General features: G+C 37.7%; 2 protein-coding genes across 7 annotated transcripts in view; one reads left to right on the top strand and one right to left on the bottom strand.

Annotated features, from left to right (window-relative positions):
- LOC105232923 (sodium/calcium exchanger 3) overlaps positions 1 to 25,955 on the top strand; it is a 143,254-nt gene that overhangs the window by 5,749 nt on the left and 111,550 nt on the right. The window contains exon 3 of one of the 3 annotated variants that reach the window (XM_049447924.1): positions 1,383 to 1,826. The gene's annotated coding sequence lies outside the window, so the exon portion shown is untranslated. The remainder of the gene's footprint in view (positions 1 to 1,382; positions 1,827 to 25,955) is intronic. The other 2 variants (XM_049447925.1, XM_049447923.1) reach the window with 2 other exon arrangements.
- On the bottom strand, positions 19,099 to 25,912 carry LOC105232922 (sodium/calcium exchanger 3). Of its 4 annotated transcripts, none has more exons than XM_049447912.1 (9): positions 23,962 to 25,912; positions 21,926 to 23,871; positions 21,759 to 21,850; positions 21,437 to 21,585; positions 21,272 to 21,368; positions 21,064 to 21,216; positions 19,931 to 20,089; positions 19,683 to 19,854; positions 19,099 to 19,492 (listed from the first exon to the last, which is right to left on the bottom strand). In XM_049447912.1, the coding sequence occupies exons 1-9, from the start codon at positions 24,313 to 24,315 to the stop codon at positions 19,288 to 19,290; spliced, it is 3,327 nt and encodes a 1,108-aa protein (XP_049303869.1). In that variant the 5' UTR covers positions 24,316 to 25,912; the 3' UTR covers positions 19,099 to 19,287. The 4 variants fall into 4 exon arrangements, with proteins under 4 accessions (XP_049303869.1, XP_049303870.1, XP_049303871.1 ...); XM_049447913.1 differs by having other exon boundaries at positions 24,094 to 25,912; XM_049447914.1 differs by having other exon boundaries at positions 19,100 to 19,492; positions 21,926 to 23,781; positions 24,094 to 25,324.

Below are 25,955 nucleotides of genomic sequence, written 5' to 3'. Positions count from 1 at the left end.
ATCTAAACTGCAAAAACTATTAAGTAGAGGTTAATGTGAGTACCAGTAAATATTTTTGGTCATTCCAAATCTATATATAAAAAAAAAACCTGTCAGCTTGTCAAGAGTGCAACGCCGAAGCGCTAACGGCTCCTGTGACATTTTTATTGACGTACCACCGTGCGATGCACTCAATTGACCGAGCGCCTGACCGAGTGGGCAACCAACCTGACTTACGTTGTTTGGCGAGCGTTCAACCGAAATAGACACATAGACAGACAGACAAGATGTGCCAGCGGCAAAGTAGACAGGGATGTACTATATACCTTTTTGTCGTTGCTCACAGCTATCTGGGCAGATAGGATGGAAAGACTGCAACACAATAACAACAAAAATAGAACTTCCAACTGCAACAAAAACTCACAATCCAATATAAAATAGTTAAAGCCGAAAATAAAGCCGAAAGCGAGCATTAAACACTGGCAAAGGGGTGTTTGTTGCTTGCACAACAACAAAAAAATGTATACGTTAATCCAGTAGTGATCACAACAACAAGTATTTAAGCAATACAGCGACAACTCAACGATTGCATAAAGCTCATAAAAATGAAGTGAGAACGGATGCAAGCGTGCAGTGCAAAAAAGCAACAACAACAAAAATAACAACAACAAAACAACATCTGCAACAAGAACAACAAAAATGCCGGCAAATGCTCCCCGGCAAACGCTTGCACGGTTGTATTCTGCCGCAGCAGCAACCAAACCAAAACATAAACACCAACAACAACACTGCGCCACCGGAAGCCTTATCGCAGATAGCGGAGTTTTGTGCATTTTATGCTTCACAACCATACACACACACACTCACTCACACATACACATGCAGAAACGCACATCTTTTGGTTTGGCTGTTTTTGCTTTTCACTTTGCCCACTTCCTTCCTGTCAGTGCTGCGGTAATTTAATAGCTAAGGTGTCAAAGGTGCCCCTTGCAGCCGTGCTGCATTGGCAACGCGCTGGCTGTGCTTTGGCGTCATTGGCACGCCCGGCGCTCCACAGCCACCATTAACCTGCTTTTAAGCGCAGCTGCCACAACCATTTGCTTTTTTGCTGTTTTGTTTGGACTTTTTTGTTTTTGCTTCTGCTGCAACCACAAACTGTCTTACGTTGAAGTCGTTGATATATTTTATGTGAGCTTTTGCGCAATTCGCCGTTTTACACTAATTTCTTTATTTTCTATTTTTTATTTCATATTTTTTTGTATTTTGTGTACAGATTCCCATTTTTTGTTTTTATGATTTTTTTATTATTTTCTGCTTGCAAATATTTCCTTTTCTATTTTTGCCTTGTTTGTCCATTCTCTCCACCATTTTTTGTGTGCATGTAAACGACATTTACCCAAAAGTGTGTCAGCTGCAGCAACAACAAATACAACAACAAAACCTAGTGAGCACTGTCCATTCAGTGTTCCGAATCGGCTGTGTGTGCCAGAAGTAGAGCAAAGTGCACAAAAGCTTTGTCAGTGGGGAGTCTGCCAACAGACTTCATAATCAGCATCATCATAACCGGTAACAAGAACAGCAGCAACAGCAACAACAAGTACAACAAGTGCAACAAAAGCAACGGCAGTTGTGTTGAACGTGCTAGCCGGCTGGCCATTTAAGCATAGCCTCGCCACAACTTTAAATAACCGTTATTCGTCTTGAATTTTTTGCAGCTGCTTTAAACTCTCTCCGTCACACACCGCTCCTCGCACTTCCTGCACTGGTCAACATCAACACGAGCCTGCAATACTCTCTAGCTCCAGCAAACGGTTCGCCTTCGTTGCTATCTGCCAGTCGGTTTGAGGGTGAGTCTCTGTATTTGCTCTATATCTTAAATGTTTTTATTGCCTGAAAGCGCACAAAATTATATTCGTCTCTAATTTAGCGTGAGGAAATGAGTTGAAATTTTATTTGGCATTACAATTAGTATTAATGTGAGCGAATGGAAAACCTAGGGTATTTATTTTTTATTACAGAAAAGTTTTAAAAGTTAAAGACAAATTCAATAAGATATTAAGCCTGAAATAGTATACATTATGAAAAAATACCCAAAAATTGCAAATAAAACGCAAAATACTGAATTATTCATCAATATTTATTCTCTCACCATCAAAGTGTTCCCCACTTATGCCAACGATTTTTCCAGTCCGCACTTCTCATAAGCACTTTTTGGGTTGGCCTTCAGCTCCTTTAGCCAATTTTGTTTTATCTCCTTGATCATTTAAATGGGTTGTACGGAGCGCAATTTCAGTTTGGGAACAAGAAAAAATCACTTGGACCCAAATATGGTGAATATAGTGGTTGGTCGATAGTATTCATTGTGTTTTTGGATTTAAATTCGTTCGCAATCATGGCTGGATGCGATGGTGCATTATCATCGTGTAAAACCCATGAATTGTTCTTCCATAATTCCGGTCATTTTCGATGGATGTTTTCACGCAAATGCCTAACCAAATATAACTCCTTACTCTTCTGTCCCTCCGGAACCAATTCCTGATGCACTAAACCACGATTATCGAAAAAACAATGAGCATAACTTTGATTTTTAAGCGGATTTTAGCGTGTTTTTCATGGTTTCGGCTCGTTTCTTGCCTCCATTCCGATGATTATTGGCTTGCTTGTAAGTAAAACTCATAAGCTCATGTTTCGTTGGCAGTTATAATGCGTAAACGCGTTTCATATTCAAAATAGCCATCAAAATCATTCGACCGGACTCGCAAGAGATGTCGAGCTCTATTGCCATCTGTCTAACACTTGATTGACGAATTGTAAGTACCATAACGGACACCCCAAGCCTTTTCTAACATTCGCAATGAGTCCACACATGAAATTTGGTTAGAAATATAAAATTTGATCCAAATTGCTTGTTCGATATTTTTATTCATTTTAAAAATCACAGCGCACTACTGAGATGTACCGACTTCCAACCAGTTTACAAATTGCGCTCATATTTGGCATAGTGATAAAGAACAGTCTTACCAACTTAGCAAAATACACTATCTGAAATATTATTTACCCGAAGTATTTAATTTCCAATTTCCAATTTCTGTTTTTTTTTTACAATGTACAGTGCAATAAAAAATAAGATCATCACATGTCACATAAAGGTATTTCCTTCAAAATTACAATATACTATAGACCAAATTTTCATAATACATAAAGTCCTGCAGAAGACTCTTAACAAACAGATCCACAACCATCACCCTTTTGTTGATTTCAAAGCCGCTTTCGCAGCAACGATTGGAGCTGCCTATTCGACGCCAGGGTTTTGACAGGGAATTTCTTCTAGTGAAAAAGTTATGTTTGATAATCAGGTTCGTAGTGGACCGGTGTACTTTAAAAGTGCAAGACTGCTATGATACTCGTACGCAGATGATATTGACAGCGTAAACCTTAACATCTAAGCCTTCAGAGCTGCCTCTTCCAAGCTATAAAAAGAAGAGAAGGGGAAAACAATGTATCTTTAGGCCACCGACTAAAATTTTTCGCATCTTGGGAACTACATATGACTCGGTTGTTAGCTATATATTTGAAAAAATAAAGACTTTGCATATCTCGGAATCAGTATAAATTCCACTAATAATCTATACCTGGGAATCAAGCGCAGAACAACTCTTGCCAGCACATCTTGGCTCGACTTTGATACCGGAAAGCAATTGAAAAGTAAGTTTCTCCCTCTTACTATTCAGCACAGAAACATGAACGATGATGACCGCTGATGAGAAAGCATTTGGATAATTCGAAAGAAATGTTCTTCCTAAAATCATTGGAGCCATCCGGGTGAGTGATGAATATCGAAGAAGATGCAACCACGAACTGTGTCAGCTCTATGGTGATATGTTTATAGTTAAACGCATAAAAATTCAACGAATGCGCTGGTTTGGTTATGTCGTCCGCATAGAAGTCGATGCTCCAGCAAAAAGCTCCTTCGACTCGAGATCCATATGTAGACGAACAGAAGCAAGGGCGCCCACACATCCAATAGAGAGACCAGACGACCTGTCTGTACTTGTCATGTACAACTGCTGTGATCTCGCAAAGGATAGTTGTAGTGTCAAAGAAAAATAATCTATGTATACAGGTTATAGGACTGAGTCAATTTAAAAAAAAATTATTGAACCAATTCTTTAAAAACTTTGAAAATAGGCTCCCTCTGCGTCGATGAAGCGCTGCCAGCGCGATTTGTAAGCGTTGAAGGCGTCACGGAAGGCATTCTCCAGAATAGGCTTGAGAACCGAGGTGTATGCTGCTTGGATCCCTTTTTACCGGCCATTTCAGGCAAGGAAACAAAAAAAGTCCGTGGAGGCCACATCTGGGCTGTAAGGCGGCTACGAAAGCATTGGGATGCCCGCCTTGGTTAGGTAGCTGTTCACAAGAAAGGCAGTGGGAGCCAGGGCGTTGTCGTGGTGCAACTTCCAATCGGCTGCGCTGTTTTGTCGGACCCGATTGACCCTTCGTTTGAGTCCCTTTAGGACTTCCGCGTAAAATTTGGCGTTGATGGTTTGGCCAGGAGGAACAATTTCATGGTGGACGATGCCTTTAATGTCAAAAAAGACAATGAGCATCGTTTTCACTTGGATTTGCTCATTTTTCCGGTCTTCATCAGAGACCTTTTCCCGGCCCTCCAAAAAGGCCTGGTGTCACCGAAACACAGCATTTCTTGCTAAAGCAACATCTGGATAAGCCTGCTTGATCATATCAAACGTCTCTGTCGCAGATTTACCGAGTTTCACACAGAATTTAATCTCATAATTAATCTTATATTGATATAATTTAATAACCTGTAAAGTTCAAAGATATAAAGGAACTTACAACATTACCATCAAATGCATCGTTTAGTTATATCTTAAAATCTGTGTGAATATACAAGTACTACACAATGTCTATATAAGTACTAATTGGAAAAGTTTCATGTGCAGAGATTCACTTGAATAGCCATAAAATTGCATACATCGATATATACATATGACTACATATATATACATAAATTCATAGCCATTGCTTTGTTTTGTTACGCCGAGCTTAATGACCGCATTTGTTGCGTCCCGTTACAATTTCCGCCAACTAATTTTCATGATTGATTTCCAAGTCTCCAAGACTCTTGTAAATTCCTAAGTTAATCATATTGTATTATGACAAGCTTATCTTTATGGCATATCTCACAAACTTTTATGATAAAGACTGCCAAAGCTAATGAGCTGCATATGTGTAACTATGTGTGCTAATAGCAGATTATTGACTAATACATATGAATATGTAGCGATACCCAAGATGCATTAAGGCGATGCTTATGGATTTTATATATACTATATTTAGTTTTTAGTCGCAAAGAAAACGAAGAGAAGATATATTTAGCGTGAAGACTAGTGCCTAAGGACTATAGCAACATTCCGTTTTAGATTTATATAGGGTGATTTTTTAAGAGCTTGATAACTTTTTTTTAAAAAAAACGCATAAAATTTGCAAAATCTCATCGGTTCTTTATTTGAAACGTTAGATTGGTTCATGACATTTACTTTTTGAAGATAATTTCATTTAAATGTTGACCGCGGCTGCGTCTTAGGTGGTCCATTCGGAAAGTCCAATTTTGGGCAACTTTTTCGAGCATTTCGGCCGGAATAGCCCGAATTTCTTCGGAAATGTTGTCTTCCAAAGCTGGAATAGTTGCTGGCTTATTTCTGTAGACTTTAGACTTGACGTAGCCCCACAAAAAATAGTCTAAAGGCGTTAAATCGCATGATCTTGGTGGCCAACTTACGGGTCCATTTCTTGAGATGAATTGTTGTCCGAAGTTTTCCCTCAAAATGGCCATAGAATCGCGAGCTGTGTGGCATGTAGCGCCATCTTGTTGAAACCACATGTCAACCAAGTTCAGTTCTTCCATTTTTGGCAACAAAAAGTTTGTTAGCATCGAACGATAGCGATCGCCATTCACCGTAACGTTGCGTCCAACAGCATCTTTGAAAAAATACGGTCCAATGATTCCACCAGCGTACAAACCACACCAAACAGTGCATTTTTCGGGATGCATGGGCAGTTCTTGAACGGCTTCTGGTTGCTCTTCACCCCAAATGCGGCAATTTTGCTTATTTACGTAGCCATTCAACCAGAAATGAGCCTCATCGCTGAACAAAATTTGTCGATAAAAAAGCGGATTTTCACATTTCGAACCGAACACTGATTTTGGTAATAAAATTCAATGATTTGCAAGCGTTGCTCGTTAGTAAGTCTATTCATGATGAAATGTCAAAGCATACTGAGCATCTTTCTCTTTGACACCATGTCTGAAATCCCACGTGATCTGTCAAATACTAATGCATGAAAATCCTAACCTCAAAAAAATCACCCGTTATATCTTTATATCTTTATAATACATAAAAAGTGCGTGTCACGTTATTTGTCCGCGATGGACTAACTGCTGAATCGATTTTAATCAAATTTAGCACACTGTACAGTTCTAACCAACTTAGAAGATAGGAAAGTAAAAACAATTCATAAATAAAGAATATAGTGAAAGCTCTATTAAATGGACGCCCTATTAAGCGGACATCCCCATTAACCATGCACATTGTTGATGTTAATTAAGCACAATCTACTATTAAGCGGACAACTTTATTAACTGGACAGAAAGGCTGGTAAACAGACATTGAGAAAGTAGCCGAAAGTTTCGTTATTTTTTCCATTGAAATTTATTTGTGTGAACATATTCAAAATTAAATCTCGAGTACAATTCTTTGGATTCTTATACCGGCAAAAACGTTTTCTCCTTTATTCGTAAATAAAAATTTCATAGTTTATTATACTTGTATGAATAATCGTATAAAATATATACCACAGCAACGCGTAGACGGATCCCCTACTTAGTATATATATTAGGGTGTGCCATTCTGAGGCAACCTTTTTTTTCAACTGAAAAACAGGCTCAAAACTTTCGAAAATGTGTAAAAAAAGTCATTCAAAAGATGAGCTCCGAATATTAATATTAAGAGGTGCCTATTTCAAATTTTCTCTTTTCCATATAAATTACATGGAAAAAAATCATTTTTTCTTGTGGTGGTTATTGTGCGGAGGTTTTATATGTGCCCCGATAGCTGCCAGTAGGGATGGTAAAATCGATTCCGATTCTACTCAAGAATCGAGTTTTCTCGTAAAATAATCGATTTTTGGAATGTCAAGAACCGATTCTTAATCGACTTCGACTACTGAAGATCGATTCCGACCACCAGAAAAAAAAAAAGATTTCTTTTCCATGTTATTTACTATCCCTTGGATTCTGATACCGACAATAACGTTTTCATCTTCATTCACAAATAATTTTTTCACTGATCTGGTCTTAATCTAAATAAAAAGTCGAAATCGGAAAATTTTCTTAGAAGAAAATATTTTATGAATATCTTAGTAATGTATGGGGATGATGAGATTGTGAGGCCTTAGTTAAATAAATTTGGAACTAAAACAAGTCGACTTAGTCATGTCCAACTGTCTGTCTATATACATATACACGAATTAGTTCCCAGTTTTTTAGATATTGATTTGATATTTTACATACGTCCTTTTCTTCGCCGAAAGGTGTTAAACTCGATAGCATCGAAAAGTTTGAAGAAACACCGTTTGAAAGTCATCGTGTTGGCATTGCAGATATAGAAGAAGGTCTCCACATCTCTTACAAATCGTCTCAAAAAAATTTGGTGAATATTTTGGGGCTTTGCTGGAACAGACAATATCAGACTTATTTATCTGATTTGGCGCAGATTAGTACACAAAGAATTGTTAAAATCTCCGAACATATACAAACTGCGTGAAATCGAGATAGGGCTCTTTATACCCTTAACTGTGTACATTAGTTGTACCACAAAGTTTGTAACAGCCAAAGGGAAATGTGGAATACCATATGAAATATACCTAAACAAACAGGTAAATGATTAGCGAGACGAGCTGAATCAATTTAGCCTTGTACGGGAACTAGAATTTGTGTGAAAAAATAAAATATTTTTTTAATTTTTATGTTTTTTAGGTTTCCTTGAAAATTTTTATATACCAAACATGCAGTTATTTTTCAATTTAAAAAATAAAGGAAAAAATCTAATTTCTACTTAAAATAAAAAAACCTGATTTTCATTCAAAAAATTTTACAACTAAATGTCAGCTGTTTAAAAAGTCAGTAAATAAAACTTATAATTATTGAAAAGTCTACTTTCTGTTGGTATAAAAAATATACGTAAACATTACTACGGTAAAGCCAAAAAAGTTTCCAATAAACGATTTAAACGATACTTCAAATTTCCAAATTTCAAAATATATTCTACGCACTCTACTACAATGTGTTTACAGCCATATGTGGCTAAAAAAAAATTATATATTTACAGCGAGAAAATCTGTCAGATTATATTAATACGTTTCAAAAACTTTTTCATGCAATATTTTACGTCAATTCAATATTTTTTTGTATATTAAAGAAGTAAAGGAATCATCGCAAATACTTGAATTGCTTGCAGGGTTGCAACTCTGCGTATATTGATATATACTTTGACGTTTTGTATGTATGTACGCAAATAATTTGTTAAATCGTTAAAATCAATCGAGCGTGTGGGCGTTTAACTATGTGTCTGCAACTCTGCATGGTTGGTTTCCGGCGACAAATACACAAAGCAACCAATGAATATAATAGTAATTGCTAATACACACATATACATGTATACATATTTATATACATACATGTGCATGGCATACGAGTACATACTGATTATATATTTATGTAGATAAATGCGTATTAGTTTCCTTGTCTGCGGTTGAGTTGCTTGGCGTTTAACTATCAAACCCTTGCAAATGAAATCTGTCGTTGGCAATTCGCTCTCACCAAATACCAAAACACAAGCACACACACACATACTCTCTGCCGCTCGCTTGAAATGTGCAATTCCCTCACAACACACAAATCTATTGGTTAACTTGACAATGACGACGAAAGGAATGTCAAAGTGTTGTATAAAAGTCAGGATACACGCAGCTGCGCCGGGACCAACTGCGTGTGGGGGCGATGGGGCGGCATTGAATTGTTGTCACCGCTATTGTCACTGTCATTGTCAACGAAATACTTACATGAATTAATTTAAGCATAGATATGCGCATATATACAGACATACTCACCTCACTTGAATTTGCTATATGCTTTTGTCATGTTAAGCGCCTTCATGTATGCTTAGCTCTTTCTACCCGCTCTTTAAGGGATACAACTTACAATGAAGTTATCACACATGTGTGTACGTACAAACGCGTACTTGTTCACAGCGTATGTATGCGTGTATTCGCGTGTGAGTGTGCGTGTTAGTATGTCACTTTGAGTTTTGTTTGATAGCGTCGAAGCATGCGAGCCGCGAAACTTTTCTATTGTACATTTATTGTTTGAGCATTGTGTATGTGGCATATCCATGTGTTGTTTATATACATATATGTATATATGTTTACAATATATACTGCTATCATATAAGTTTTCCATTTTCTTATACTTACAGTTGTTCATTTGGGGTAAGATACCAATGTCTTTTCTAGCAATTCTTAATAAAAGTAGTTTTCAGGCAACGCAAATTCACTAAAATGTTTCTCCTATCACTCACTCATGACGTTAAGGTTTCTAGCCTGAGAAGCCTTTAAGGGGTCAGTAGAGTAATATTGTAAACATTTTTTTTAATTTTTTTTTTTTGCATTTTCTCTTCTCTTATACCCATAGAATTATTGTAGGAACCCACTTTACCATTGGAAGGTTCCGAAAAAGGCCCAAAAATAATAATACCGCTCGACGTTCGGAGCGCTCGGAGAACACACCTCAAACTTGAAATTCGTTTTTCTCAAACACACACTTTTTTAAACTGGCAGACATGATTCCGGTCGAACTACTCAAACGATTTGCTCAATTTTTTTAATTGTTCACAAAACGCCTGGCTATCGTCACTACCAGATTCATAATTTTTATAATTTATTAACAAACAAAAACATTAATTATATTTTTATTTATCAACATTTTTCATGATTCTAGTAGGGACGATAAACATTCACGTACTTTTTAAAAATAAATTGGACTTTTGTGTTTCAGATAATCCAAACATGAGAAATCGTGTCCGCCAGTGAAAAACGCATCTCATTCATTCAGCCATTTCTCCGACAGATGTCATCAAAAAATTCCGAAAAAATTTGTTTATACACTCCACGATATATCTCATGATATGTGTAAAAAGTTCACTTGCAGAATAAACATTTCTATGAAAAACAAAAAAATGTCAAAAAAGCAGGCCAGATTACCCTACTGACCCCTTAATAAAGTCTGATAATTATATACCGTTAATTTCTAAACTCAGCCCGAACTGTATACTAACTAGCATATATAATAGTTGTGGTTAATAAGAAGTGTGGAAAGTGTGAAGCCCTGGAGTAATTTGCAAAAATTCGCAATAAATGGAAATGTAATCTATATCTCTGACGTTTATTATAGTCGAAATGTTGCCCCATTTAATATTTTGGTAATACTTATAAAAGCAAGAATACGCCAGGAAATAATATGTGACTTCATTAACTCAAATACGTCAATGTTTGCTAAGAGTAGAAGTGAGATCTTAAAGAGTGTCGAGCTCGTAACGCTTTTATATATACCATCTGATAAAATTGGACCCAGAAGGGTCCTTGATTGACGTTCGTGTGAAGTTTGGTTTCCTTACAAGGCAAAAAAATTTAAGAGCGTTTGCTTGAAATTGCCGATATTGAAATTGGACGTAAAGTATTCAGTGAAAGTCGTGAAGTCATCGAAAAATTGCCTCATGATTGTCGTCCATACACATTTCAGAATCACGATAGCATCGAAAAAACTGCAGAAACAGTGCTTGGAAATCATTGTGTTGGCATCTCAGACATGACTGAGGGTCTTAACATCTCTTACGAATCGACTTAGAACATTTTGATGAATATTTTGAATACAAACCGTGACAATGCTATAATACTCAGATCAAATTGAAAGGTGATTTTCTTTGATTTTTAATTTATACTTCGCGTGTTTTTCGAATCGGTAAGTTGTTAGTACTACTAGTATTTGAGATACGCGGCGTCATACTGCATTGGTTATTCGTGATCATTTCGCCACATTTCAACTAATATCTTCCGCAACTACTGCATTCACCTGATTAACCTTCGTATAACTCCTGGCTATACAGTAAATTCACATGACCACTTCGAGGACACCGTTTTGATGGATGGAGGATATAAAAGCTGAATCGAAGAAGTCTCTGATGACCATCATGACGGAGGATTTTTCCAAGTACTATGTTGACTGGAAAATTCGTTGGCATAAGTTTATTGCATCAGGAGGGGATTACTTTAAAGGAGATGAAAAAGAAAAAAAATCACAGTAGTACTCGTACTCTTTCTAAATACGAGTTTATGTGAGTTGGAGGTAGCATCGACTCGATTTTATCCATTTTTGTCAATACTACATACGTACCATTAATATACTACTAATAAAATGCTCCATGAGACTTATTAAGTTACAATCAGCAATCATATGTAGTAAAGTCACCCGGAAGTTACGTGCTTGTTACATGGGGTCTTGGTCAAGTTTTCTCTCAAATTTTTCCGTTTTAGGTACAAACACACACTGTTATCAGTAAAACACGCTTTCTCATTTTCATAGAGATAGTTCACTTATTGGCCGATATATGTGGTATAAAATCACCTGAAAGTTCAAAAATCGTTGTGATAGGCATATGGGAGCTGGGGAATACCATTGTCAGGATAATATTATCCCTAAATTTCCATTATGTATCTCTCACATTGACCGATTTTGCGGAAAAAAGGCAACTAGGGGTTGAATTTGGTTGAAATCGGCATAGCAGGTCCTGAGATATGTAGTATTACCTAAAAGTAGGCGGTGTTACGCCCTCTAATACCACCTCGGCGAAAAATTTTATATCTCTGGCGTATTTGAACAGTACCATTCTATGGAGAGTCACCGGAGGTATCATCCGATTTCATCGATTTTCATAGCGTTGGTAATGATTCTTATAAGAATTGTCCTAAGCGAATTTGGCTATTGTGGTTGTAGTGATCTAGGAGTTGTATAGTTGCCACGCCCACTTTTTTAAAAATGTCAGCCCCAGACACTTTTTAGGTTTTCATTTAATGGTGTTTTGGGGTCGTTGCAGTGGCGTAGTTTAATAATTTTATATGTTATGTTTGAGAAGTCACCCCAGCTTTTCTTATACTTTCTGATGCTCATGACATTCGGCTGTAAATCTTGAAATATCCCTAAAAAGTCACCACAGTAGTAAAAAATTAACAAAATTATCTGATAGAACATTCATGTATGACTCATGCACACATATTACCCACATTAAAATTGGCAAATCGAAACACTGAAATCAACCAGTTTCTCTCAAACCGCGAAATGTGTATACGAAATTGATAACCATAACAAAAATGTTGAATGCTAATGGTTAAACAAAGTATTTGTCATGAAAAGTTCATTAAAATAATTTTTCACATTATTATTTCAATTAGTGAACGCCGGGACACAGCGGCGTATGAGTGACATTCAAATTACAACAGAATTTAAATTACACTCACACACACACACACATGTACACACGTATAATTACACTTAGCATTAGAGTACCGTTAACTGCGGAGAAGCATATAAAATTCGTGCTTACTACACTTACTTTAAGCACGAAATTGGCGAAAGCGTAGGAATAAAGCAGAGAATAAAAAGTGGCTTTAATTTCCACTGGCGCGACACGTCTGCTCACCACCAACGCAGCGCAAATCTTACGCGCAAGCAAAAAGAACAAAAGTGCAAAAGAAAGAAAAAAGATGTAGGAGCAGAAATAAATTAAGAAGAGAAAGTTAAGAGTGCAAATGCTGAGTTGATGCAGCAAACGCAACGCTCGGAATGGAGATAAAATGAAATGTAAGCAATAAAAGTGTGGAGAGAGAACTTCAAGTTAAGAAAGTCGAAGATTTAATTGGAAAATTCTAGTTAGACACGCCATGCACGGATGTACTTGTAGCCAAACAGCGTGCAGGCAGGCGCACGGGTCGCGGACGTGTCGACGCAGATAATAAGGCTTGCGTTGAGCATAACCAACAAATCTAACGACGTTGAAACGCTGTTACAGTGATGGAAATTGCGATGCCGGTGGAAATAGCGATGCTGCGCCGTTGATGCCGACAGTGACGCCGGCGCAAGGTCGTCTACTATGGCTACGAGCGTCTTCCGTAATGTGGATGCTTACGCAGCTTTGATTGCACGCTGGCAATCAGCAATTAGCGCGGCACGACAACAACTAAAGCAATAATAACATGCAACGAAATGGCATAGCCATCAGCAACGGCAATAACAGCCGCAACAACAACAGTGTGTCAATTTGCCTTTGCTTGACGCGCGCACACACACAGCACACACGTCCCAACCGAGGAGTAATTAAAGCGGCAACGTTGACCTCCCCTCCGCCACCGTCAAGTTTATGTATGTATGTGGTGCGTGACGCTGCAGGCAACACTTATTTCGTTGCGGCGCCGCAGTTTAATTCATTTTGTTTAATTTCGGTACGTGTGGAAATGCTGCGGGGTATTGCTTGAGTTGTGGGGTTATGGCTGCAAGTTGTTTGTGAGCGCGGGAGAGTCCTTAAAATTATATTTCACTGGAAGTGTGATGTGTATGGATGTGTGCTGAAAAAATGCTAGCAACCAGTAAAGTAAGACATTTGTAGACTTGATTTGTAAAAGTGAGAATTCTTGCTGTGGGAACTGGTAATTGAGGTGAGTAGGTGTCAAAATAATTTTTATTGCTGGTGCGGGAGAAAATAATGGAGAAAGTTAAACTTGAACATAAAAAGCAGATATGAAGATTATTTGTTGTTAATTTTCAATGCGTTGACGGTATGTTCGCTTAAATTACCTTAGAAGGGCTTAGCAACATTTCTTTGCTAAAAATTCTTTCTAGTTAATTAAAAGGAGTTTTTGTCAATATATATTTAGAGAATTTAGAGGTCAGAAGTAAATACTTTCCTAATGTGAGTCGTTCATCTCCTATTAATGAAGATAGCTACGAAAATTTAAAGAAACAATGCTTCCAAATCGTCGTGTTGGTATGAGCGAGATAGCACAGGACCTCAACATCTCTCATTGATCATCTCAACACGTGTTGGTTAATGTTTTAGTTAATGTTTTGGATAATGTTTTGGGTATAAAGCGGATCAATGCTGGACTTCTACCTAAAGACCTGAATCTTTTGCAAAATGATGACGAGCAGCGGTCGCAAAAGATATACTTGATAACGTAGCTGACGACCCAATATTCATCAAACAAATTATTAATAGTATGAAGACGGGGGTTTATGAATATGACGTTCGAATTGAACCACAATCTAGTGAAAGGGATACCAAAAATTACCCGAAATCGAAATAACCACGTCAAATTCGATGAAAAATGAAAATGGAGCGCTTTGTTTTCCTTAATTACCGCGGTGGAGCTCAGCATGAATTTATTCCACAGTGTTAGTGTATTCATGAGGAATGCTAATTTGTTACTTTGAAGTGTTTAAATGAAGCAAATCGGAACGAGGGAATTTGTGTGCTGCGAATGCATGAATTCTACTCCCCGATAATGCGCCATTATATTCTAACATGATTATGACTGAGAGTTATCACTTAGCGCCTTTATCTCCAAGATTTGACTTCCTGTGACTTTGTGCTGTCTTCAAAACCGAAAAATTATCTTCGGGGGAGTATGGAGTTTATTGAAGCCATTAAAAGTCATTGCACTGAAGTCCTTTTCAGCCGAGCTTTATGAAAAGTGTATGGAAAATTTAGCTAACGAACGAGCGACTGGTCAGTTGTCTCCAAGCACCTGAAGAGTCAGGACAAACATTTTCGCGCGTCTTGTTTCTGTGAGTTTGTGTGAGTTTCTGTTAGAGCAGTGGTACGCGATTAAATTTTTTATGAAACTCGGTAAATCTACGACAGAGACGCTTGACAAGAAGTGGTGTGGTTCGGTGGCAATCTTCCGAGTGCCACACACCGGCGTCTCCTCGCCTAAAAAGGCAGAATGAGCAAATTCAAAGTGAAAACGATGCTCATTGTCTTTTTTGACATCAAAGGCTTCGTTAACCAAAGCCAAGTTTTATGTGGAAGTCCTCAAGAGACTCTAGCGAAGCATCAATCACGTCCGACAAGCCATCGCAGTCGATTAGAAGTTATACCACGACAATGCTCCGGCTCACACCGCCTTTCTTGTGAACAGTTACCAATGAAATGAAAGGCAAGCATTTTGAGACGACAGAGGAGAATTGATGATTGAACCTCAACGATAAACAGTCAGAGATCTTACTGGCAACGTTGGAATATCGGAAGGATCAGTTACCATTTTCAAAACTCATTTGGGCCTGAGAAAAGTGAAAGCACGATGGCAGAATTTTATTTCAAAAAATATTTTTCATTTGTTACTCCAATTTTTAAAGTAAAAAAGAGAAATAAAAATCGATATCGATAGTCTTATCATTTTTGAAATTTTTTGGAATGAAAAGGAGTACATCGAATATCGATTTTTAATTTTTTTTTTTGGGATTAAAAATTTAAAAAAGAGTTTATTCAAAATATAATTTTTAATATTAAAACCGGAATTATAAATCGGAAATTAAATGCTTGATGGAAATATTCAAAACCGTAACGAAAATCAAAATAACCAATAAAACTACTCCAAACCACAAGCCCAAAGCACAATCAAAGCATACATATACATATATACCAAACGTACGTTTGTATGTTTTATAACGGAATAAAAAATGCGAGCAAAATATGCCACACAAAACGGAAAAAGACATTTTCTATTACCATTTTTCGGTTGTTTTCAATTCGCAGCAAAGCAATTGACTCTCAGCTGGCGGGTACTACGAGCGACAGCTGCTTACACAGTCTGGCAACGCTTCCACTTGCACAATACGCATTTATAACTGTTTTTCTACAGTTTTTCTTTCGCTCCGTAGGAGCCACGTCTGCAATTGATATCAATTGTGCATTTGTGCATTGACCTGAGTGGATGAAAGGGCGCGTAGCGGCGCAGAAAAATGGCCACTCACTTGCACGCACACACACATTCGCACGCGCGAATGGAAAATTCAATAAAATCATATTCCTTTCGGAAAGCATTTTATATTTTTTTTCAACTTTCACATCCATCATGGGTACAAAGTGATTGCGCGGCAATGCGGGCGTGGGGAAATAATGAAATTTAGTCTGGTCTAATAGAAGTCTAAGTGCATTCAATAAGAACGTAATGTTAATGCAATAAAATTGACGTTGGTTTGAATGCTCCTACACACATATATAAAAATAGATTTATGTGTGTGTTCAGAATGAATATTTAAACTAATTGGGTTTGTTATAGACTCCTTATTTCTGCGGTAGTTATTTTGTTTGAAAATTATTGTTTTTAGTATTTTTTTCATGGAATACTTTACGACCTCAATTACCGCTATAATACGTCATTTTGTTGCTATAATTTGCAATTGAGTTTGTGCGAAGAAGCATAAAAAGGAAAAAAAAACAAATTAATTGTGAGTTAATATTAAATTCAATAACGGTCGATAAGTATTTAGTCCCAAAAGTATACTGCAGCCTTAGTTCTTCCACCTCTTTTTCAATTTTGATATAAAAACATTAAATTTTTCCGGAAAATGCAGGCCTCATTCAGGTATCACACGAATTCACTTGCCACACCATTATACCGTTAGTATAAAGAACGGAATTTAAACACGAAAAAACTTATTGTCTTAAAAAATAGTTCAAGCCAATTTTTTTTTGAAAATATCACGTCAAGTGAAAAAGATTTCCGTATTTATAAGTATTTGATTACGATTGTTCAGTTTGTATGACAGCTATACGATATAGTAGTTCGATATCGACGGTTCCAACAAATAAGCAGAAACTGGAAGAGAATACGGCATATGCCAAAAATGTGAGACTAGTCCGCATATATCCATACAGACAGAAAGACGAACATACAGAGGGACAGTTATGGCTAAATCAACTCTGCGCGTCATTGATCATTTGTATACACTTGTATACCAGTGCTCTCGGACATGTTACAAACTTTTTGGGAAATAATATGTCCTACCCACGAGACAATTACAAAGTCTCTGAACTCTTGAACCTAATAAGCGGTCAAAGCCATAAAACGACATGCCCCATTCCTTATAAAATTCCCCACAGTAGACAAATAATCAATCAATGACGATGGCTTGGACGTTTCATTGTCCGACTATGAAGAAGTTCGAATAGCAATTACTCGTCTGAGGAACAACAAAATAGCGGGAGCCGAGCCAAGCTATTCAAATACTGCGGCGAAAAACTGGTAAGCAGCATACATCAGCTTCTTTGTAGAACATGGTCGGACGAAAGCATGCCCAACGATTGGAGTTTAAGTGTGCTCCGCCCAATCCACAAAAAGGAGATCCCACAACCTACGCCTATCACTGTGAGATAAGCCTTCTTAATATCGCGTACTATGTGAAAGAGGAAGCTCACCGTCAACAAACTGATGGGACTTTATCATTCTGGATTTAGACCAGGAAAATCAATAACTGTTCAGATATTTACCATGCACCAAATCTTGTAAAAAGAGGATCGACACAACACCCCACCTCTTCACCGATTTCAAAGCTGCTTTTGGCAGCGCGCAAAACTAGTACGGCTGTGTAATCTAACGTTGAGCAGTACCAAAAGATCCATCAGGATCGGTATAAGACGATAAAAAGTGTTCTAGAAGTTTTTCTTATAATTGCGAGGTATGACAATTAGGTAATGAGACTGATTTCATAAAAGCCGTATATTTGAAAATTATTCTACAACTCTGCCAACCCCTTCAAAGTAGTCCCTTTGGGCAGCTATACAGCGATTCCAGCGCGTTTTCCATGCTTCGTAACATTTCTGGAACGCTTCGACTGGGATATTCGCGAGTACCCTCGTCACGGCCGCATGGATGTCTGTAATCGACTCAAAATGGGTTCCTTTGACCACCGATTTTGTTTCAGGAAACAAAAAAAGTCACAGGGTGATATGTCGGGCGAATAAGGCGGCTGGTGCAACACGGCGATCCCTTTAGAGGCCAAATACTGGCCATGATCCAGTTACGAGCGATTTCTGGGCGTACCCTGTTGACTCGTTTTCGCAATATTTCGAGTACTTGGCAATAGTAGACTTGATTCTCAGTTTTCCCCGGTGGAACGAATTCTTTGTGGACGATTCCACGGCTATCAAAAAAGGCAATAATCATCGTTTTCACCTTCGACTTGCTCATGCGAGCTTTTTTCGGGTGGGGGACGCGCGGAGACAACCATTGTGAGCCTGGGCACGACTAAGAGCAATATCACCACACACTCTTACAATTTTAGCGTACGTTTCCGAAGCTGGAGAGGGGAGGGATGCCTGAAAAAAGAGAAAGGGTCACAGGTCTACCACAAGCGCGGAAATAAAATTAGTCTCATTACTTAATTGTCAAACCTCGTAAGCCGATAACTTTTCAGACCATTATAAAATCTAATCATTATCTACATATGAGAAAAATATGTCTGGTTATTCATACCATAAAACATAAGTTATCTTACACAAAGCTGATATTAAACACTATTATTTATCCAATTTACCATCGAGTCCGAAAATACGAAGTTTAGGCTTTAATTGATCGTTGAGCAGCTGACGAGTTTCTGTGGCGACCAATATTACGATTTAAAACTCAAACAAACCGACTCGACAAAGTCCGCGCATAAATCTCGAGTTATTTGTCCTCATCGGAGATTATCATAGCACACTTTGCTATATTTATATATTAAATATGATGCATACATACAAATAGATATATGTATCTTTCTATATACTATATAAAGTGCGTTATATGGGGTAGTCGAAAAAGTCTTTTCGTATTTTGTCAATAGATGTCGTTGCAGTCGTATATCTCCTTATTATAATATATTATTTATTTATTTTATTAGTGTAATTATTGAAAAATAAATTGAAGTTTGTTTAGAAATATGAAAAGACTTTTTTGACTACCAGTATACAGATTCAAGGGAGAAGTCATAACATTTCATGTTTATATTACATAAACTTTGTATTTGTAAGAACTAAAAAATCTTATTTTTGTTAACAGTACAAAGTTTTTATGTACAAAGTTAGGTTATATTATATATGTAGTGCGTCTGTATGTTTATTGGAATTTAATGCGACCTTTTTAGAAGCCTGAAATAATGCCGTATGCCTCCAATGTGCTAATCGCTAGATAAATAAACCAAAGTGCAAATAATATAATGCCATGCAACCACTTAATTCCCACTGGACCGCCAAGCTCTCCGCCAATGGATGCCTTGCGACGATAGACTATTATCCCGAACCCGATAACGGCTTCACAGAGATAGAGCACCGTTGAAAAGAGCAAACTGTGAAAATATTTAAAAGATTAAAAGAATTTGCTAAGTATATAATTATAGTTCTTTAGAAGATACATAAGTGTAAAGCTTAACTCAAAATTTGTCCATTAAAACAAGTCGACTTAAACTATTTTTGAATATTGTCAAAGGTATTATATATGCGTATATAGTATACAAAGGTATAATTATATTCACTTACGATCCCACAGGTACATAAAATATAGATCCGTGCACGGCGTGATATATGGCTGCCATAGACCATGCTATACCGATTCCAAGAAACACATTTACCGCATTACTGCCCGTGACATTGCCAATAGCATTGTCGGCGGTTTTGTCATGTATGGCGGCCACTTTGCTGGCGAATGTATCTAGCAAAATCGAAATTAACATAGAACATAGAATTGCTGTGTAGTGTTATATCAGACCCTGTTACTAATCGATTACCTGGTAAACTGGTGCCTAATGCCACTAAACAAATTGCTGTAACCGAGTCTAGTACACCCAATGTACAACCGAAGTGCGATGAAACATCCGTGAGAACGGCAGTACAAATTGCTATCAGGATGATCGAGATGAAGAAACACGGATATCCATTACAGATTTCTGAAAATAGAACACAAAAAATAATGGTTTATTATTCAAAATACATTAAACGAAACAAAAGTAATTTCTCTCACTATAAACTGGTTGCTCGACATAACGAGCATGGTGTCATAATCGACTTTGCTAATGAACTCAGACTAAATTGGCTACGCGACGGAGAAAAAGAGAACCCGTAGGAAACAAACACAATGTTTTTTTCTCCAATAGAGAAGAATAGGTCAAAGGTTCTGTGATCGACAGTTCCGACGCCGTTAATCTTCAAATTCACCGATGGATCAAAAGTTGAACTAAGAACACGAGTGGCATAATGAGCATAATGAGCATAATGAGACTGCTACGGACAGTCCAATCGTAAATTAAGTCAGAACAATCCTTTAGGTGGACCTCATGATTCGACAAAGTATCTTGGAACCATCACAACTCTAATGTTCACTCCCGCTAGTTTACCTGTTGTGCCTGAATATGTGAGACCTAATGACAGAAGTCTGAAACTAATCTAATTTCTCTTCTTACGAGCAACTGCTGAAACTAGAATCCAATAAGATTTGTAATCAAAAGACTTATTGGGCACGGTCGAATTAAAATCACCACAACTAGAGAAAGAAAGACGTTGTTGAGGCCAAATAGCTAACTAGACTTCTTTCGATATAGCTCCAACCAAAATAGTCTTGCAACTGCTACTGGTAGTTGAACAGCACTGACTAAACCCACGTGAGGCTTAACCATACAATATCAAACCGCAGGAAGATGGCGGGGCTCTAACATGCCATCAGTATACTTCTAGTAAAACTAAGGTCCTTAACTTTTCAAAGCAATCAGCTTTACCAAGCGTTGAGAAGTATAAAAAAATATGCTAGAAAAGAGTTAATCCGACGAAACCGATTTACAAATTAATTTTAGATCGGGGAGTGTAGGACGCACACTTTTTGTTGCTCTGGAGCGTGGATAATGTAAATGATTTAGCCACAACTTACTTGCTGGCGGTATTATAGAAAAGCAAATTTTCCAAAAAATCGATAAAAAATGCATAAAATACTCGCAACCGCTGGGACCAGTATCGTCGTCGTCCTCATCCTCCTCATATTCAATATCATCATCAGCATCTTCCACGTCAAGTCCTCCACCACCTAAATGCGGGGAATAAAATTAACATATTCAATGAATTAATGAAGAGATTTAAACCTGAAACTGTCATGGCGTCCAAAAATTGCTCCTTCCACGAGGTGGTGCCAATCAACTTTGAGGCATTCGCTGTTTGCACCAGCTTGTTAACCGTTTGCTATAGAATAGAGTATGTCATATTAGATTGTACATAATCTTGTTTTTGTCTCTCAAATGATAATTTACTTTGAATTCTTCACTTTCTACAATGCGACACAGTACTTTTGTTGTGTCAGCCAATTTCGGTAGACCGGCCAAAAGAATATTATCTCTAAAAGTTCTCTCGACGTCAGGTTTTTGTTGAACCTCTCGTATTCGAAGTAGGAGTGGATCATCTGTAAAAAATAAAGTGCATACAGTTAATATTTAGTAATATCAAATTTGAAAACATCAAAGTGCAATTATCAGTGTTTTAAAATAGTAAGGTTTTGAGTTTAAGATAAATTTAGTAACACACTTACTATTATAAAATACTTATTTAGCCAGTAATATACACATGGGCGCTTACCTTCCGATACTCTTGGTTGACCAAGATGCACTTCGAAGGTTACATTCTTTTCAAAGCTATGCTCTTCAATGATTTCAATTTCTATAGAAAGCCTGTGATAGCACAAAATAACAAATTTTACATGTATATCTCTATATGTATACATATACTATATGTCATTTACTTACTCATACACACCATTATCAAATATCAGTTCTCCTTTCACATCCATATATTCCTTGCCCGATGTGGCTGTTTTCGCTTTGGTGTAATAAGGTAAAATGATTTTGCAGCGTACGCCCGAATAACGTTTCACTTTCACTTCGTAGATGCCCACATTTTCGGGTATGATATGTTCTTTCTCTTTGAATTCGAAAATGCCACAATGATCATCGTCCAAAATCATGACGGTCGCTACTTTGGGCGTGATGAGTACAGCATCATCGCTGGGTTTCCTGAGATGCACATAAAAATGTTCGTCTTCTTCGAAAACATCGTCATCAACAATCGTGATTTTAATGATTTGCTCTTCAATGCCCGGTGGAAATTCAAGTACACCACTTACGGGTATGTAATCCGAACCGGCTTCGGCTGTGCCATCTTCGGTGTAGTATTCGACTTTGGTGAAATTCGCTAAACTACCAGCACGAATCACGTGCAGCTCTACATCGCCAACACTTTCCAAGACTGTATAATGACCGGGTTCGAAATATAAACGTGTCTCAATCTCATCATCAATCTCTGGTTCCTCCTCTTCCACTTGCATGCGATATACGGCCTTTGCTTGACCGATTTCCACAGCTGCATAATCACGTGCTTTTCTCAACACACCACCGGCACCAGTTAGGCGACGTCCCGAATGTACGCGATAGAAAGCTCTCGACTTCGTACTCTCGCGTATTAGATGCTCTTGTGCCATTGCCTGAATCTTTTCCAAATCATATTGGGGATATCTGCGATATAATTCCTTTAGCTTAGTGATGTATTCACGGCGTTGTTCCTCGAATTCACGCATTTCTGGCGTCTCAATTAAATCTTTAATACTCGAACGTATTGGTTCCGACTCACGATCCGGCGATTCTATGGAGCTCATAGCAACGCCTCGTTGATAGGCATCACCTTTGTAACATTTCGGACAGAAGAGACGTCGTTCCGTGATGTAGGAATGATAAACGAAAATCGGAAAGGATATCAATGTTACTAAAGCCTCCCATATGTCGATAACGTTCGGTGTTATATACTTTGTTATGATGCACATCCACACGTAGGCAAATACCGACCAAGAAGCTGTCACCACAAATACGCGAAAGTGTTGTATTCTGCGCACTTGACCTTTCGGTATGACAACTATACAAATGCCAATAATGACAAATAAGTTATATGCTGCCGAGCCGACGATCGTACCTGGACCTAAGTCGCCAGCTTCAAAGTTCTTCTGAAACATTTCGATTATGGAAAGCAAAATTTCTGGTGCACTCGATCCTAAAGCCATTAATGTCAAATTAGCGACGGTTTCATTCCATACATGTACCGTTATGGTTTCTCTCTGGCCATTTTTATTGAGTACGTTTACACGTCTCTCACTGGATGTGATCACCTCAATGCCCTCCATAAATCGATCCGATACAATGGCCACACCAATAAATAAATAAACCATTACAAGAAAGTAAATTATGCCTCGTAGTATACGTTCTACTTGTGATATGCCCGTCAAGGGACGCCAAGCTCGTAAGATGAGACCGTCCTTGCATATCAAATCATTATGACTTTCATTCTTATCTCGTACATTTTGGTCTGCTATTGTACGTTTGGACACAGGAGGTACAATCGACCTTGGCTCCTCTGTAGGTGTTAATGTAGGTTCTATTTGATCTGGAAGCGAGTTTTCCGTTGGTTGAACAATCTGAAATCCTTTTCTCTTCTTATCTTTAGAAGCCTCCGGAATTTCTGGAACCTCTGTACTCGTAGAAGTCACCGGTGCTGGTGTGGTTGTTTCTTCTGGCGGCGGTTTTGGCGTGGGTTCAACATCTGGAATTTCTGGAACCTTTGTACTCGTAGAAGTCACCGGTGCTGGTGTGGTTGTTTCTTCTGGCGGCGGTTTTGGCGTGGGTTCAACATCTGGAATTTCTGGAACCTTTGTACTCGTAGAAGTCACCGGTGCTGGTGTGGTTGTTTCTTGTGGCGGTAGTTTTGGCGTGGGTTCAACATCTGGAACTTCTGGAACCTCTGTACTCGTAGAAGTGTATGTAGGTGTTAGTCTGGGTTTTATTTGATCTGGAAGCGACTTTTCCTTTGGTTGAGCAATCTGAAATCCTTTTCTCTTCTTATCTTTAGGAGCCCTCGGAATTTCTGGAACCTCTGTACTCGTAGAAGTCACCGGTGCTGGTGTTGTTGTTTCTTCTGGCGGCGGTTTTGGAGCGGGAAATGTGTGTACATTTGGTTTTTTTCGCGCGGGAAATGTTTGAACATCATTGTCACTGGATGCCATGCAAATAAGTAAAAATAATAGACCGAGCAAACTAACGAACTTCGCTGACAAATTCAATTTGTGATTCTTGGCTAAAAGTTTTCTTTTCATTTCAATTTCTTTATCGAGCAATTCATTAAATATTATTGAATACTTTTTGGTTTTGAAAGCAGTCTTTTGAAAACGCTGATATCACTGAACTTAGATGTGTAATGTTGGACGTTATGTGACTCTAACAGCACTTCATTATTTTTTTTTTGGCTTTTGTTGACATTCGCAATTGATTTGCTGTGAACAATATGTTTCACTTTCTGTAAATTTAAATTTGAATTTGATTTTTTTGATTTCACTTCTTTGAAATTGTCGAATTTTTTTCGCTGCAGACTTTGTGACACATCCTTTAGTTAACTCGCATGCAATCCATATAAACAGGATTGGGTATATTTAAAATACAGTTAGATACACTTCGAAAAACACTAAAAATAGTTTTTGTTAGCAAATTTTTCTTTTTAAAAGACAAAAAATATATTCGAGCAATGAGCTTCTTTTTTACATATGTAACTTTTGACTTTTCAAAGGTTTGAGTTTTTGAAAGTTTAGAGAGCACTTTAGTGTAAATCGGCACAGCCGGAATCAACGGAAACATATTCTGAACTATTTCCAAGAATATTCTTATGCCATAATTTGAATGTGTTTGATTAAAATGTATTGGATTTGCTAATGGATAAGTGAATTGGATTTGAAATCCCCCCCTAAGTTGCCAAATGTGGGAGAATATAGCTTAGAATCATAGCAAATTTTAGAATTTTCAATTAACTTCAAACTTTTTTATTCCTAAACCTGTCCGAGTAATTGCTTGATGAATAAAGAAATAATCCTCATTTTCTGGAAAAAATTGAACTTTGATTACTTAACCAACTAATTTCTTGATGAAAAAATAACCCGAATTTTCTTGACTCTACTCACTGGCTAGCCTACTAAACTATTTGAAAATCGTTGCCATATCGACTAGGCGATTAAGATGATCCCAGTTTTGGTTTCTAAAAAGATGACTGGTAGTAACCATGCGCAACAGCATATTATTCCTTTAACCACACTTCCCCAGATGTTAGCCTCTTGCAGAAATTTTTAGACATTTTCAAAAACCTAGCAAACTTGACCCTCACTCTCGCACCTAATCCATTCTGCATGTTTATGGTAAAGGGTGGTTCTTAGACGTGGTGGTGTGGTTTTCAATGGAACAATGATTTTTTCGGAGTTAGTCATATTGACAGTTGTTGCTTGATTTATATTCAGTTTGGTTTGTCATTTTACAATATACAGATTACTTCGGGAACAGCGTTTGCAAATCGTGGAAATTTATTACCAAAATAATGGTTCGGTTCGCGAGACGCATCGCGTGTTGCGTCCAATATTCGATCGACATTCAGACGACTCGGTGTTACGAGTAACTTACACAATAATCAAACTACATTTACTGTAGTAGATAATGCATCGCATCCTCAGTATTTTGCGCTCCTAATGCGCTATTGCTGCTATAGATCGAAGAAGATCCGAATAAGTTCGTCCGACATCGGAGGCCACAACTGAAGCTAAGCTATCCACTTTATGAACGATTTTGCGGAAAGATCTTAGTTTGCGGGCTCACAAAATCTAACCACCGATCCTGGTTTGAACAAAAATAAGTTTGCTCAACGATTAAGTTCACTTTTGGTTGAATGGGTGCGTTCATAAAAAAATGTGTCTCATGG

This window comes from Bactrocera dorsalis, chromosome 2 (genome assembly GCF_023373825.1).
Source record: "Bactrocera dorsalis isolate Fly_Bdor chromosome 2, ASM2337382v1, whole genome shotgun sequence".
Taxonomy (NCBI): domain Eukaryota; kingdom Metazoa; phylum Arthropoda; class Insecta; order Diptera; family Tephritidae; genus Bactrocera; species Bactrocera dorsalis.
Note: the sequence above shows the minus strand (reverse complement) of the source record. Positions and strands in the feature narration are given on the sequence as shown.